A 15,590-nucleotide genomic window follows, 5' to 3' on the forward strand; every position below is an offset into this window, starting at 1 on the left:
ACATCACAGTTTTCAGCGACTATATCCGGCAATAACTTTTACAGAACCTACTAATCTGCAATCAAATATAACTATTTGCCCCGGTTACATAAGCATGAGAACTCAGGGTTGTACAATGGTTTCACCACAAAAGTTAATTTCGTATTTTGTTTTCCTTGTGTCTAACATGTTTTCAATGCTAATATTTTGAGGGGGGTGACATTAGTCGAGGTCAAAAACTACTTGATGACAGGGTTTTTTTTTTCAGATATTAAACCATCACGGAAAAGATTTAATGAATAGTCTTTGCCGATAATCCTCTGGATTTGCCACGAGTCGATTTTTCCAACCAGACTACTGAGAATATTAGACATATTTAAAAAGGAGTTTTAGAAAGCGATTCACAATCAGAAGATGATTAGTGGCTGAGAGCATTTGCTTTTATTTTTTTTCCGCAGAGATAAAGTTCCTTGCCGCGGAAAACAAGCAATTTTTCAGATTTCGGGTCAGAGAACAGCCTAAATTTTTCCTCTGGCATCAAAAGACAGTAATGTACAGGTCGTGCTACAAAAAGTATTTTTCGTCTTGTTTCGTGTGTAATCCAGTGATATTAAATATTTGAATGTCTACTTTTCGATTGGACATCCGTCGAACAAGTTGTCAGTATGGCATGGTCAATTGGGACGATATTGAAACACCGCAATTATGGAGAGCTAATTATATAGATATAGCCACTATGGATCTAGAGTTTGCCACTTAGGGTAACCGGGAATGAACCGGGGCGAGATCTAGACAACACAACTGAACTCAAGGCTGACTGTGTTCATTCAACATGCAAACACTATTCGTGACTGTTATCTTCGTGACCGTAAAAATCACACGTTTCCTCTATTCAGATGTTTTAGAAACCCGAGATTTTCCTTATTCGGGTGTTTCAGAAACCCGAGATTCTCCTTATTCGGGTGTTTCAGAAACCCGAGATTCTCCTTATTCGGGTGTTTCAGAAACCCGAGATTTTCCTTATTCTGGTGTTTCAGGCAGCTGAGTTTTTTCGCTATTCGGAAGTTTCAGACACGTGGTTCATTTCTGTACCCAAATAAACAAGTTCCCATGTGAGGTCTAGAGGAGAAATAGAGGACAACAAGTGAAGAAGAACTTGAGCGAACATCCCAGGGCACTTAATTCGCAAGACAGGGAAGAAAAACAAATATATTCCGACGAGGAAAAAAGTTAATTGTCGATGTAAAGTAGTAAATGGGTAATCATACACCGAAAGACTGCTACATGTAAAACGCGGGCGTGACTTCGCACTGATTTCAGAAGACTTTTAAAAAGACTTTTAGAGACATCAAAAAGCCCCTTTTGGTGAAAAATGAAAGAGATCTCCGCAGTTTTTTTCCTTCACTTTGCCCGGTTGACTCCTGTTTTTTCTGTTACTTCCAAAATATTCAGCAGCAGTGCTTTGTTAAAAAATTTTGCTCATGTAATATGATCGATGGAAAACTGAAAGTTTGTTTATAAATTTACTCAATGATGACGTAGGCGCCGAGTGTTGCAACACTTTTCGGGTAGTCTCGTGCGGAACGGTTACGTTCGATTCACTCACGGTAAGGTCTTTGTCGTGAGGTCTAATATCTGCCTTGTGTTTTTCAGTCCTAAACAATAACAGTAATGAGCCTGTTTATACGAATATGATGTATTGAAATGGAGACCACTGAATTTATTCAACTTGGAGCACGCATTTAACCAGTGCTGCTTTAATTATTTTCCTTGTTTATTAAAGGTTTATGAAGTTTTGCCGACGAAGATCGCGATGCTTGCCTTCTTTGTTTTGTTTCTTGGAATCTGTGTTTTGGATAGTGAAGGTAAGAAAATTTTGCTGGTTTTGAAACACTTTGCTTTCGATACTTCGTTGAGTTCTTCCTCCAGGAAATCTATGGTGTGCTGGATTTCCATTCACTTGCGGGACATCAGCATCAACAACATAACTTGTCTAAAACTGTTGCAATCGCGTGTTGTGTGAAATAATTTGGAAAAACTGTCTGAATAGCATTGCATTTTAACACTTTATTATATTGCATCTTCTTTAACACTTGCAGCTCGCGACTCAGTTAACACTTGGGGTGGATCAAGAGCATTTCTTGTAACGGATCTTCCTAATTCGACGATCAATGTTGATAAGCTGTACACATCTTTAGCAGACAGAGGTTTAGCCGATGTTTTCAGTAGATTAGTGATCGTTCAGCGAGGGCAGGATGGACGCTTTATCAAATCCCACGGCTCATTTAGGACATTGTCGAGAGTACAAGACAGGTAAGAACGGCGAAGAATGGTTTTGTTGAATTCTGTTGTGTTGTTGAGCAATGCAAGATTAAAACAGCGTGTAATTTCAATTGTCTCGGCTCGCGAGCTTTCATATAGCGATTTCACGCATTGATAGTTGAGATCATTCTAGCGGTAAAAATTGCTTGATATACGGAGCAAATATCTGAGGTGAGAACATCGGCTGTATATTATTTTTCCTCCAAGAAAATTTATTTACCCTTCCTTTATCACTCGTCTACATTTACAACCTTTGGAATTTTATAGTACGAAACTTCTACTAAGCGACGCTGCATAAAAATATCAGTTTTGCTCTTGTTTCCCACGCAACATCAATTAGTCGGTTACTCTTTGCCTTGAAATTATTTTCGTACGCGGAATTTGGCACTTGATCATGCTAGGTTAATTTTTACTGTTGACGTGAAATACCATGATGTGCACGCATGAAATTATATGGCGTAAAGGCGATGGATATTTCTGCGAGAAAACTGTGTCATCTGCCTACATAGTGAGGTATCATTTAAAATAGTAGCGATTTTGAGGTCGTAAATTATTTAAACTTATGCTTGGGACTCTATTTTGACGAATGAATCATTAGAGAAAGTGTTTCAGCTGTTATCTGCAGCATCGTCAACACACGGCGTGAGGGCATGATCACGCGCTCAGCTTGAACATATATTGGGCTTTCTGTCTTGTCTCTTGTTAAGATGCTGCTTAATAAATTTTTAAGCTAAAAGTGTTCTGCGTAACTTTATTTTCAGTCCATTTTCTTCGAAACAGTTTAGTGAGGAAAATTTGGCAATAATTTGCATTACCTTACACATTTACTTTGCTCCCAATTTTAAGGGGTCAAGAAAAAAAAAACATTCTGTAGTTTATCCAATGTTATAAACTCATTGATCTTTCCTATGCAGGAGGGTAGGGGTGGGGGTGGGGGTGGGGGTGGGGTAGGCTACCAAGCTGTCTGTATGTTCTCACTCCTTAGCTGAAAATACAGCCTTGCACACTTCATAAGCTGGTGATGACATTATATAAACAAAACTTATCCTAGGACTAAGACCAGAAATTATTCGCCAGAGAGTCCATTCTCGTCTGACAGAACATCTTAATTCTGATGTCATGAAACACAGTTGGGTCAGCTTCTAAAATAATTTACCACAGATTTTATGAAATTATTCTTCCTTCCTCAAAAATATTATGGTTGTCCAAGAATTATTAAATGAAAAATATTAGCTATTCAAACACTGGACAAAATTTGTTGAAACCTAAATATGTCTGTCCCAGCAGAGGCGGGGGGTGGGGGGTGTGTGGGGGGGGGAGCTGGGACTCCCGTGTGAAAAGGTCGGGGATGCTCATTGTCTCACTTAGGGGTATAAACCTTGGAGTGTGGTCCTACTTAAGTATCTCTTGAGTCTTGGTAGTCTGCTCCTCTTCCTCAGTGGGATTGCTGTACGTAGATTCTTATGTCGTCATTGTTGATAGGTATTTTGCAAATTCAAATTAGTCTTGCATGCGCAGTCTCCAACCTGTATTATGTCACATATTTAGAAATAAGGAATGCAAATTATTTACAATAAAAATATTATTGCAGATTGTATTTTATCAATCAATGATGAATAAATTTAGGTATATAAAACAATGAATGTGTAAAACTCCCTTTCCCATCCCCTGAAGAGTCCTTCAACAAAAATAATGGAATATACCACTGACCTCACTGGAATGCGTGGCTCCAGAAAATCTGGGTCGAATCTAAAGGGGGGGGGGGGTAATTGGGGGGTTCAGTAGAACCCCTAAAATTAAAAATAAATGAGACATTACAACATGCTTATGTGGCCTCAGAATGCCAGGAATCCCTTTTCCAAGGATCTTAATTTTAAACAGTTTGAGGGCGAAGAAGTCCCCCTAACATCCTACAGAGGACTGCCCTCCACAGTCCATATCTTCAGCCCCCTTTTCTAAAATCCTGTATCCACCCAAGAAAATACCCATGTCCAGTGACCCTAAGGAGGGTTGGAGGGTTATGTGAAATTCCAAGAAGGAGAGGATTCTCAAAAGCCAAAATTGTTAAAGGAAAATATGAACCAAAACTTGAGGAGGGGTTCAAATCAAAGAGCCCTCTGTTGGAGGGGTGTTAGTAAGAAAATGAGTTGTGTTATTAGATGAACAAGAGGGTCTTCAAACTTAACAGATCTTGTAATTGTTTATTCTCCTTTCTACTTTTTTCTTTCAACAGTTTTCATACTCATTGTTAATTTTTTTTTTAACAGAACATTGTCCATTTCAAAAAAAGAAATGCTTCCATGGCTTTTAGAAGAGGAGGCAAATGTTATTATCTGTGTCGCCGACAGTAAAGCAGATGTTCCACAGATATTAATTTCTGCTCAAAGAAAAGGTAGTTTGATCCAATGAACATAGGCTGCTGATTGTTTCTGAGTTCTCATGTCCTATACATTGAGACTCATGCAAATGAACGTAGTCTTGAGCTCTTGTGCTAAAACAACACCAGTTGGCACCAAAGTATCTCGCTAGTTCATTTTGATGTAGAAAATAATTTGCCACAAAATTATAACACACCTTTATCTGCTTTGAACACTTCACTTTAAGTCACACTGCTGCAGTTAAATTCAAGGAAACAAGCAAGACAATTTTTCCAATTGTTCTCAGGGAACTGGCATTATACCCCTGCACCCTCCCTTGCTCTCACTTTTTACACATAAAGATGTTAAATGAAAACACTGACTTCTACTGTTTATTTATGGTTATTAACATGTAAAACGTTACTACTAAATATTAAAGACTTCATTGACTTGGGTTATTTCTTTTAAGGTATGCTCCCCTTGGACACCAAACTAATGATATGGGTGATTCAGGGTGATGTTGTGGCAGCTGATGGAATGGTAATGTTTAGCCGTTCTGCATGTTCAGTATAATGAAGTCTGTATCATAAAAAACAATTAGTGGGACATTTTGTTTTTCAACTACCCTTGGTAATTGGGAGGAATATATGTAGGAGTGGAGGGGGGAGGGGGATTGGTGGAGTGGGGCTCCAATCTCAGTGCAGGAACCAGTATTCAAATCAATCACAGTGGTGGATCTAGGGGAAGGGCCCAGGGGGGCCTGCCTCCCTATTTTGGGTTAAAAAAGAAAAAAAATCACAGAAGGAAGAAAAACCGGCAGGGCAAGCAAAAAAAAAAAACAGCTCCCCACCCCCCGCCCCCGCTTTAGCTCAAGGTCTGGATCCGCCACTGAATCATATGTTGACCATGCCTGAAGAAATAACGCTTAAGCCAAAGTTTTCCTGTTAACCATCTGAGAAATTACTTTTGGAGAAAAAAGGCCACTGAAAGATTCAATTTGAAATGGCTAATTTAATTGACATTTATGTTTTGTGTGGCCGTCATAATTTTGCCCTAACGCACTTTGTAAATGAGATGTGTATTTTGCTGATCTTCAAGACGAAATTTCGTCTGTTTCAAGAGGCAAAACGGAGTTCTGGATTCCGAATAAAAAAGAATTGTTAGTCTATAGGGACGCGCATATAAGTGGCAATTTGGGAGCACTGCACATCGTGGAAAACGTTGCGATATTTGTCAACCCCATTACGGAATTTTTTTCCATTGATTTGTTCGGAAGTAATTGTGTTTTTGTAGGGTAAGTAAACTCATCTTACGAATGATTTATTTTCTTTCTATTCTAGAAAATGATCTCATTGATATCACCTGGAGACTTTGATCCTCGGTCAAGTAGTCTTGATGACGAGGATCGTTTCGCTTCAAGGAAAGTGCGTTTAATTTCTGCAAGGAATCTGGAGAGTGCAGTGATCGAGCTGTTCCAGAGAGAGAAGGGTAACGTCCACCACAGAGAGAGGAGAAATGTTGGCTCATCCGTGTCGCGCTCCATGACTACTAGGTACGTTTCGAGCTCCATGTCAACCAAGGTATCAATTCCAAGTTCAAGTTCAGCTGTTGGCCAATCCGCTTCGAGTCCCTTGACGACCGAGGTGCCAATTCCCAGTTCAAGTCCTGCTATTGTCCAATCCGTGTCCAGCTCTATGGCCCCTAGGGCATCAATTCCAAGCTCAAGTTCTGCTTTTGTCCAATCCCTGTCAAGCACCATGACTACCAAGATATCAGTTCCCAGTTCACGTCCTGCATTTGGCCAATCTGTATCGATTTCCATGACTACTAGGGTATCAACTCCAAGTTCAAGTCCTGTTGTTGGCCAGTCTGTATTGAGCTCCATGACTATTAACGTACCAGTTCCCAGTTCAAGTCCTGCAGTTGGCCAGTCCGTGTCCAGTTCCATCACTACCAAGGTATCAATTCCAAGTTCAAGTCCTGCTGTTAGCCAATCCGTGTCGAGTTCCATGACGATCAAGGTGCCAAGTCCTAGTTCAAGTTTAGCTGTTAGCCAATCCGTGTCAAGTTCCATGACAACCAAGGTGTCAATTCCTAGTTCAAGTTTAGCTGTTAGCCAATCCATGTCGAGTTCCATGACGATCGAGGTGCCAATTCCAAGTTCAAGTCCTGCTGTTAGCCAATCCGTGTCGAGTTCCATGACGACCAAGGTGTTAATTCCTAGTTCAAGTTTAGCTATTAGCCAATCCTTGTCGAGTTCCATGACGACCAAGGTGCCAATTCCTAGTTCAAATTTAGCTGTTAGCCAATCCGTGTCGAGTTCCATGACGATCGAGGTGCCAATTCCAAGTTCAAGTCCTGCTGTTAGCCAATCCGTGTCGAGTTCCATGACGATCAAGGTGCCAAGTCCTAGTTCAAGTTTAGCTGTTAGCCAATCCGTGTCAAGTTCCATGACGACCAAGGTGTCAATTCCTAGTTCAAGTTTAGCTGTTAGCCAATCCATGTCGAGTTCCATGACGATCGAGGTGCCAATTCCAAGTTCAAGTCCTGCTGTTAGCCAATCCGTGTCGAGTTCCATGACGACCAAGGTGTTAATTCCTAGTTCAAGTTTAGCTATTAGCCAATCCTTGTCGAGTTCCATGACGACCAAGGTGCCAATTCCTAGTTCAAATTTAGCTGTTAGCCAATCCGTGTCGAGTTCCATGACGATCGAGGTGCCAATTCCAAGTTCAAGTCCTGCTGTTAGCCAATCCGTGTCGAGTTCCATGACGATCGAGGTGCCAATTCCAAGTTCAAGTTTAGCTGTTAGCCAATCCGTGTCGAGTTCCATGACGACCAAGGTGTTAATTCCTAGTTCAAGTTTAGCTGTTAGCCAATCCATGTCGAGTTCCATGACGATCAAGGTGCCAATTCCAAGTTCAAGTTTAGCTGTTAGCCAATCCGTGTCGAGTTCCACGACGATCAAGGTGCCAATTCCAAGTTCAAGTCCTGCTGTTAGCCAATCCGTGTCGAGTTCCATGAAGACCAAGTTGCCACTTCCTAGTTCAAGGCTAAGTTCAAGTCCTGCTGTTGGCCGAACAGTGTCGAACTCCTTGACTTCGCAGGCAGTAGCTCCAAGTTCTAGTGCTACAACGGTGCCAGTTGTTTCTTCTCCGGTTGGCCAATCTACGTCGGTTCCGGTGACTACTAAAGTAACAGCTCCAACTGCATCTCTGCCAGTTAGCCCTTCTATGTTTAGTTCTGTTGCAGTAAGACCTACTGAAAGCGAATCCAGGTCAAGTTCCATGGTTGTTAGCTCATTTACCAAAACACAAGCAACAACATTGATTGTACCTATCAAGCCGTCATCTTCAGTTGCAAGTTTGCCATCTTCTTTAATCTCTCCGTTTTCCAGTTCTCTACCTTCAGAAACTTTGGGGCCGTCTTCGACTTCGGGCCAAAAGAGTCCAGTTGCAACCACTTTACAACCAATCGTTTCCTCGTCGTTACCTGTAATCAGTACCCCATTAACTCCTGCGGAAACAAGTTCTACCCCTCTAAGAGTTTTATCAAGTTCTTTGACATCAGGATCAACAAGATTGTCTACGTCTGCCGTTATTTTGCCTACCTCCACAAAAAGAGAACCACTTCCTTCATCGTCGCCCGCGGTGGTTACTGAAAAACCACCTGTTTATGAAAATGAAACCATTGTCATCGAGTTTGAAGGAAATTGTGGAGACGTCGTGGGTAATAAGGAGACGGAAAAGAAATTTGAACAAGAGTTCGTTCGTGAAGTGGCTGAAAAACTGGGTATCCCGGAAGAGGCTATCGCCGTCAATGATATTGTCTGCGGCTCAATAAGAGTCACTTTTACAATCAGTGGAACGAGTGGAAAGGCAAATGTTTCACAGGTGTTGAAGAAACTAGTCGACAACGGGAATATCAGTGTAACTGTTGATAACAAAACGTTCAGAGCAAGTAAACTAGAAGTTGTACGACCAACTACACCATCTACACTGGCTCCCACCACAGAAGGTAAGAAGAGTGAAATCGCTTTTATCCTTTACATAACGTTTGGTGCTCTTATGGCGCTCATCTTCATCGTGGGCTTCATTGTGTTGGTTGCGCGATGCCGTCGGGATCGGCGCGAGGGCAGCTTCTTCCTCCCCAGTGACGCAAATTATGAACTAAGACGATTTCAAGGTGTTCCTCGCGCGAGCAGTCAGTATTCCAGGGTGAACTACTATGGTGAGCCTGTGGAACAGGATGCCGCAGCCCCTGACCCTAATGCGGACGATGAGTTTCAAGCAGAGGCAGGGGCTTATCCATACGATGTAGCTTCCACCGGCGGCCGTGTTGCGGCATCAAACCGCAGTGATGCGAAAGAAGAAAAGTTTAATGTAGGCGCTATGGGTATGCCGGAGTGGAAGAACCTCCCAAAGCTCTCAGTGAAAGGAATAACGGTCGCCGAACCCAGCGAAGATATCCCCAAGTCTTCTGGATCGTTCGGAAGTCGGCAGCTTTTACTGGATAATGAGAGTCCCCAGGAAGAATCGAGGCATGCTTATGATAACCCTGTTCTCTCTTTTGGTGATGGTCCTACTGGCGTGGATAAGGAAGATAGTTGAATTAGCTGAAACATGATGTTTGTTTGCATCTGTTCGCCTACTAGTTTAGCCTTGTGTTTTAGCGGACGGCAGCTACTCCAGCAAATTCACAGGGATCGGAAAGCGTCTAATTTTGCGAGACTGTTTGCGTACTGTTTTTAGTTGTCAGCTGATTTTTTTATTCAGCTCTTTGTCAAAATCTCATAGTTTAGAAAGGAAACTTCAAACTTTGCCAGTAAGACGTCTGCAAGTGGCGGGTTTTGAGTTACTCACCTGGTTGCAGAACTTTGAGACATTTTTTAAAAGCTTTTACTAAAACTAAAATAGCCACAAAAGACCACTTTAAGTTGAGTTTTTCAAAAAATGTATTTAAAAGAAAAGCATTTGGCTTGAATAGATTATATAACAGTTTTTTAATTAGAAAGTATTGAAAAAAGTGGCCCGCTTGTTTACGTCAGTTCATATACGAGATAGTTTGAGAGAAATCGAAAATTCTTTAAAACCCATGCTGCAGTCAGAGCTTTACTGTAAACTTTTTCGCATACTTGTTGAGTGTTTGCATCAAAAGTGCTTTTAAAGTGGAAGCGTTCGTTTTCTGTTTTGTTAACAAGAGGATGAATCCAACAAAATGGAGGAACACCGTGTTTACATATAGTCCTATGGAAAACGACGGAACAACCAATCAGAGCATATGTTATATTACAAAACGTTTTGTAACAGCTGAAATAGAACGTATATGATATATTGATTTATAGCCTTTATTTATAATAGATATGATATGAATAAATTGCTAAAAAAAGTTAAATAATAAACTTCCTTTCTTTTGTGCCATATGAGCAGCATCTCAATTCTCTTTCCTGTTTTTCATTCCTTCTGTCCTGAGAGGATGTGGTCTTTGGGAGGTAGCTACTTCGCGCGCACTACGTGAGCCGAATTCGAAACAAGCAACCTCGATCCCAAGCTCTCTCGCCTTTGCTTCCCTTGAGGCAAGGGAACCTGGGATTGAGATTGCGGAACAGGCAGAACGCGGCAGAATTAATTAAAAGACCCTCGAAATAAGCGACATTCTCACATTTTGCCTGAATTCGGCGTCACAGGATTAGCTAATCCTTGCACCTTTTGAGTTTTCCGGAAATAAGGCCTATAGTGGATTAACTTTCTTACCCACCATTGTATTTTGTTTCGACAGGGCCGGCTCGACAGCGTCTCACCAAAATACGAACCACGGGTCGACCAAATTCGCCTGAAATGCCGCCGAAGCGTACCAAAAGGCCCGGGAGGGGACTCCCAGTTGAAAAGGTCGGGAATGCTCGTTGTCCCATTTAGGGGCTCTCTTCTCCGCAGAGGCTACCTGTGTGAAATTGAATATTGGGTGTGGAAGGCGCGTGGAGGACGGGGGGCGTTCCCCGCGCTCTTCCGTTTTTCCCTCTCTCCAGCCTCCGAACTACCAACCTACGGTCAAGGCAGCACGAAAGAGGCCTCTGAAGAGGAGAGAGACTAAGGGGTATAAATCAAGGATTCTGGTCTAAATTAGGGTATTCATGCTATTTTGAGCTGCCAAAGTGTCTTTTGGGGTGCACTCGAATGAATGATAACCAAACGTTCTTATTTCCGTTTTTAGGCTCGATTTTCGCTAGTCTCTCGAGTCCGGTCTTCCAGCGCGGTCTCTCTCACCTGAACAGTTGCTGGTGATTGAGCCCGAGCCCCGTCCCAGTTTGGTCTCCGTTAGGGGTTTAATTCAAATTTTCCGATGCGCCTCCCCGGCCTTTTCATATGCGAGTCCCTCCACCCCCGGGCCAAAGGTGCAAGTAGGTATAAAAACAACGCGTTTAATTCAGCCCTATTACTATTCGCTCATAGAAAACTGGAGCCCAAAGAGCCCATTAAATGTTGCTTTTGCCTTTATTTTGGAAAAGTAAACAAAATATTTTTTGATCCACTGCCTGCTCCCATATTTTGGGTGTTGAAGGCCAGGATTGAAGGTGTTCCCAAGTTCACGAATTAGTGTTCTCTTGTCTCAGCGAATTGCTTTTTCAAAATATTGATTGAAAGAAAACAGTTAAAAGAGAGTATTGGGTAATTATCAAAAATATTACTCCGAAGAAACACCATAAAAGAACGAGAGAAGAAACTCAAAAAATGAAGTGCGTGGCCGGAATCGAAAAGAAATACTTCCCTCCCCCATCACTCCCGCCCAGGCCCCATCTGCCCTCCCCGCCAAACTCATCCAAATAGCGCAAAGGCTGTCGGTAGGGATGGAAACAATATGGCGGACGAAAGCGAGCAACACTTTCCTAATGTGTCTTCAAATCACGAAACTCTGTGGAAAGAAAAGTACTTTACTTTGCTTAAACACTGCAGGCAGATCGAGCAGGTGATGTATTACCTAGAGAACTACACAGAAAATTTCTCACTGTTTCCTAACGATGTAATTGTTCGCGTAAAACACACCAGAAAAGGAAGCTGTTAGTTTATTAAGTTATTTTCTGCGAGGTGAGAATTTATAGCCTGTGTCGCAGGCAGTCTAAACGGCCGGTATATATACTATACCGAGGACTTTTTGACACGTCCGGCTGCAACGAAGGCTAAGAATTTATAGTTTAATGCCTGTTTGTTTGGACTTGCAGGAAAATGAAAGATTTGTCAATCGCATTTACCATGTCAAAACTCTCTTAAAACGTTACCGAAAGCAGCGAAGGTAAGAATATAAGCTTATCTACAAGATATACAAGAAGGTCGATAATTAAGCTTACAGGTCCGAGGAGGCAGTTGTTTCTTTTGTCTTTTTGAATATCTTGATGTTTCCAGAGAAGAAGTTGGGAAGAATTAGAACTAACTGTTTCTCAAGGGACCAGTAGTTTAAAAGTGGCTGCGAGTTGTTCCTTAAAACCCTTCATGTGAACTTTTTGTGACAAAATTAAAATAAACCAACAACAGATCCACATGAAAGACTCCCATAACTACTTACGAGCTGTTTGATATGGTGCCTTACCATTTGGCTTGGGAATACGGCGTTGATGTCAAAGAAGCAGTATGGTGTGTTTCTACGCGAGAATTTTGATGTAATTTTTCAACAAAAAATATTGGCAACTCTGTCATTGGAAATCGCAAAAAAGAGGCACTGGATAATTTAGGTAAACAATCTACATTTTCTTTTCATTGCAATGATTTATTTCAATGCTACGATTTATTTCAATGCTACATTGTTAATTTAGGCTTATTAGGCTTATATCAGTTTTACATAGGGAAAGTGGCAGGGTGAAAGAAATGTAAACTTTTGCCCCCAAGTTTTTACTATGTTACTGTGCAGTTAATATCGGCGTGTGAATGGTACAACGAATTAGCCCTTGCAACCAGTCCCCTCATGTAAACCCTTCAAGGCACTTGTCATGGGGACTAGACCTGGAAACTTGTTCCCCTATGTGTGTCGACACATACAGATGAAGAGAATACATACTCAAGTTCTTTTAAGATTGAAGAGTTAATTTTCAATTCTGTTTTCTCTTCACCAGCTTCCTCAAGGACAGATTAGATGATTACAATGATGACTATAGAGATGCACAGCCACCTTTTCAGGTAAGGTTCAGGAAATCTAGAACATAAATTGAGTTTTTTTTTCTTTGAATCAGTGTCATTGTGATCAGTGAAAATCATTTTCTGTTCAGTGGAAAATCAACAATGATTCAGCAATTTTTTTTTGTTTCCTTGGCACTTGTCCCTTAAACTTGGCATATTCATAATTTTCTTATCTTGCCAGGCTGAACTTCTCTCAGAAATAGTTTCTGAAGCATTTCCCAAAACAGCACCTCCTTCCTTCTTCCCGTGTGAGTTCATGAGTCCAGACTCACCGCCAGCAAAAAAGAATAAGAAACGTGATGCACCAAAGGACAAGGACAAGGATAAAGATCCCAACGCACCCAAGAAACCAGCAAATGCATTCTTTATGTATTGCCAGCAACAACGAACTGTCATGCAGGATGATCAAAAGGATCCTAACATTGGACATCACGAATTAACTAAGTCACTGGCGAAAGAGTGGAATAATCTAGCTACAGATGACAAGAAGGTACGTAGAGTTGTTGATGCCATGAGGGGACAGCTCTAATGCTGTTTTTTCCTGTGTAAGTGTCAGAATGTTGTAGAATGAATTATCAAAAGTCAGAGCTGTTGAATCTTGTTGAACCTCTTATGGAGACACCCTCTTAGCCTTGAAACTGCTGATGTTTACTTGAGATACCGGTAGGTGTCCATTTTTAATGTGGCAGATTTGAAGTGAAGTGTCTGTGTGTGACTAGGATTACAACTGAGTGTTCAGTTAGGCTGGGTTGTATTGCTGCAGTTACTGTAACTGCTACAAAAGAAGACGAACAATCCATGCAGCTTCACTTGCTGACCAGTTTCTATACGATCAACACCGTCACCAGAGAATTAAAATATGCCAAAGAGGACATGGAGTAGTCTATGGTTCTGTGTGTTTGGGTATATTAATCAGTGCAACAATCAATACAATCTCTGGAGAGTGGTGTCAAACTGATCACAATGATGGTTGAAATGTTATTTGCGCTAGGATTGCAAAAGGGTGCTTCTATACTGTCTCAAAGGTTGCTAAACTTTCTTTTCAGCAATCTTAGGGATTGCAGTGATCGTAGTGATTACATTGAAACCACCATATAGGAGAGGAGGTGGTAGGTTTTCTACCAGTGTTTGGAGAGTTGTAGCAGAGTTCTAAGAAATATATTGTGGACAGAGGTGTGCAATGATTGCACATGATGAATTTCTATTCAGTCATGCATTTAAAATAATCTTGAATGTTGACTTTGTTGATGTTGCAGGTTTATTATGAAATGTATGAAAAAGACAAGGAAAGATATGAAAAAGAAATGAAAAAGTACACATCAGATAAAGTCCCTAAAGAACCACCCGCAAAGAAACCAAGGACTAAAACTCCAAAGCAGAAAACCACTGCATCATCTTCCTCAACGAAGGGAACACCAGCCATTATCAAGGAAAGTTCTCCTGAACAACAGAGCTCGCTTGTCTCGCCAACTCTTAATCCACTGTCTCCACAAAGCCTTGCCTCCATGCAACTAAATATTCCAAACATTCCCATGCCTCAGCTCCTGCCACTGGCCGAGGAAGAAAGCGAGTTTAATAACTACGAAGAGCTCCATTCAGCACCTCAAGATTCCTTCCTTTGAAGGGTTATATTATAACATCAAATGTAAATTATTCCAAAAATAGCGAAAATGTATTTTGCTCTCCCGCTTGGGAATGGTAAACATTGTCTTTTGCCTTTCAATAGTACTATTAATATATTTGTGAGACATTTGACAAGAGTGAAATATTACCATCAACTCATGGATATTGCCTGTGAAGGTTACTTTTTGTTAGGTGGCCTTGCTAAGAGATGTTACATCCAATTCTCAAAACTGACTTTGAAAGAGATATATAGCAATCAGTAGAGAAAATTCATGTTTTGAATTTGACATTGAACAGTAAAACGAACATTAATCAGGAACTTAGTCTGTTGTCTGGACTTTAATTTTGTCGAAGATTGTTGAGTTGAGGGCATGAGAAATATTGGATATGGGGGCTAGTAAATAGCTGCCTTGTAATGGCTAGGGCTTTTTGTTGCACCTTGTGGCACAACCTCCAATCTCTTTCCCAATGTCAGTAGCAAAAAGAAGAAGGAAACCTCTTGGACTAGGTTATATTATAGGTAGCGTATGGGCAGGCAGGTGCATTTGAGAAATTCTCACTGGTAATGGCTAGGTTGAAAGGTGTTATGTGACCTGTGAATGGACTGGATTTTTTCTACTTTGATTTTTGTCCTTGTGAAATGTGGATTAATGAAGCGAACAGTATTACGTTTACAAGAGCCTCTATTGTTGGCGCTCTTGAAAGCACCCCTTCTCTAAAAACAGCCTCCCCTTGAGCCAAAAGTAAATGGTAATCCAGGAAGGGGGTGCTCCCTATGATGGCCTATACCAAGGGTCTATGCCTTTTTCAGACTCCAGGGATATAACAGGGTAGGGATCTCACAAGTTGAGGTTTTTGAGAGGGTAGTGAAATATTTTGGTATATTTTTAGAAGGACTGTTAATTGATTCAAAAAAGGTATATAAGAGGGGTAGCTTTTCTGTCAAAATGGTCCACAGAGTAATAAGGGGTTAAACCTCTAGGGGGGAGCCTCCCCATGTAAAATTAGGTAGAGCACCCCTCTCCTGGTTGATAATCAAAACTAAACAAAGTTTTGGAAAAAGTTGCTCTGAAAAGTTTAACATTTTTGTGGATAAAAGATCGTGTGAAAAGGAAACCATTGAAGTATTTATGTCAAACAGCTGTGC

The 15,590-nt window shown here is 41.1% G+C and overlaps 2 protein-coding genes across 4 annotated transcripts; both read left to right on the plus strand.

Moving 5' to 3' along the window:
- The first annotated feature begins 1,517 nt into the window (after positions 1 to 1,517).
- LOC110048463 (uncharacterized) lies at positions 1,518 to 10,075 on the plus strand. Of its 3 annotated transcripts, none has more exons than XM_089272572.1 (6): positions 1,518 to 1,586; positions 1,763 to 1,844; positions 2,079 to 2,292; positions 4,569 to 4,693; positions 5,128 to 5,198; positions 5,999 to 10,075. In XM_089272572.1, exons 2-6 carry the CDS (start codon positions 1,793 to 1,795, stop codon positions 9,263 to 9,265), a joined length of 3,729 nt encoding a protein of 1,242 aa, XP_089128698.1. In that variant the 5' UTR covers positions 1,518 to 1,586; positions 1,763 to 1,792; the 3' UTR covers positions 9,266 to 10,075. The 3 variants fall into 3 exon arrangements, with proteins under 3 accessions (XP_089128698.1, XP_089128700.1, XP_089128699.1); XM_089272574.1 differs by lacking the exon at positions 1,518 to 1,586 and adding an exon at positions 1,599 to 1,647; XM_089272573.1 differs by lacking the exon at positions 1,518 to 1,586 and adding an exon at positions 1,615 to 1,675.
- Positions 10,076 to 11,460: 1,385 nt separating this feature from the next.
- On the plus strand, positions 11,461 to 14,766 carry LOC110048465 (uncharacterized). The gene is made up of 5 exons (XM_020754259.2): positions 11,461 to 11,618; positions 11,872 to 11,942; positions 12,757 to 12,820; positions 13,002 to 13,310; positions 14,077 to 14,766. The coding sequence occupies exons 1-5, from the start codon at positions 11,511 to 11,513 to the stop codon at positions 14,440 to 14,442; spliced, it is 918 nt and encodes a 305-aa protein (XP_020609918.2). The 5' UTR covers positions 11,461 to 11,510; the 3' UTR covers positions 14,443 to 14,766.
- The last annotated feature ends 824 nt before the right edge of the window (positions 14,767 to 15,590 follow it).

Source organism: Orbicella faveolata, unplaced genomic scaffold (assembly GCF_042242905.1).
Source record: "Orbicella faveolata isolate gen_17 unplaced genomic scaffold, um_ofav_v1 contig_35, whole genome shotgun sequence".
NCBI classification, from domain to species: domain Eukaryota; kingdom Metazoa; phylum Cnidaria; class Anthozoa; order Scleractinia; family Merulinidae; genus Orbicella; species Orbicella faveolata.

What these genes read in the sequence shown, in the direction of transcription:
- LOC110048465 (XM_020754259.2), top strand. Translation starts at nt 11,511, where the DNA reads ATGGCGGACGAAAGCGAGCAACACTTTCCTAATGTGTCTTCAAATCAC. An exon ending in ATGCACAGCCACCTTTTCAG is followed by an intron (nt 12,821 to 13,001) that starts GTAAGGTTCAGG and finishes TTATCTTGCCAG; the next exon opens with GCTGAACTTCTCTCAGAAAT. An exon ending in TAGCTACAGATGACAAGAAG is followed by an intron (nt 13,311 to 14,076) that starts GTACGTAGAGTT and finishes TTGATGTTGCAG; the next exon opens with GTTTATTATGAAATGTATGA.
- LOC110048463 (XM_089272572.1), top strand. Translation starts at nt 1,793, where the DNA reads ATGCTTGCCTTCTTTGTTTTGTTTCTTGGAATCTGTGTTTTGGATAGT. An exon ending in TTGTCGAGAGTACAAGACAG is followed by an intron (nt 2,293 to 4,568) that starts GTAAGAACGGCG and finishes TTTTTTTAACAG; the next exon opens with AACATTGTCCATTTCAAAAA. An exon ending in TTGTGGCAGCTGATGGAATG is followed by an intron (nt 5,199 to 5,998) that starts GTAATGTTTAGC and finishes TTTCTATTCTAG; the next exon opens with AAAATGATCTCATTGATATC.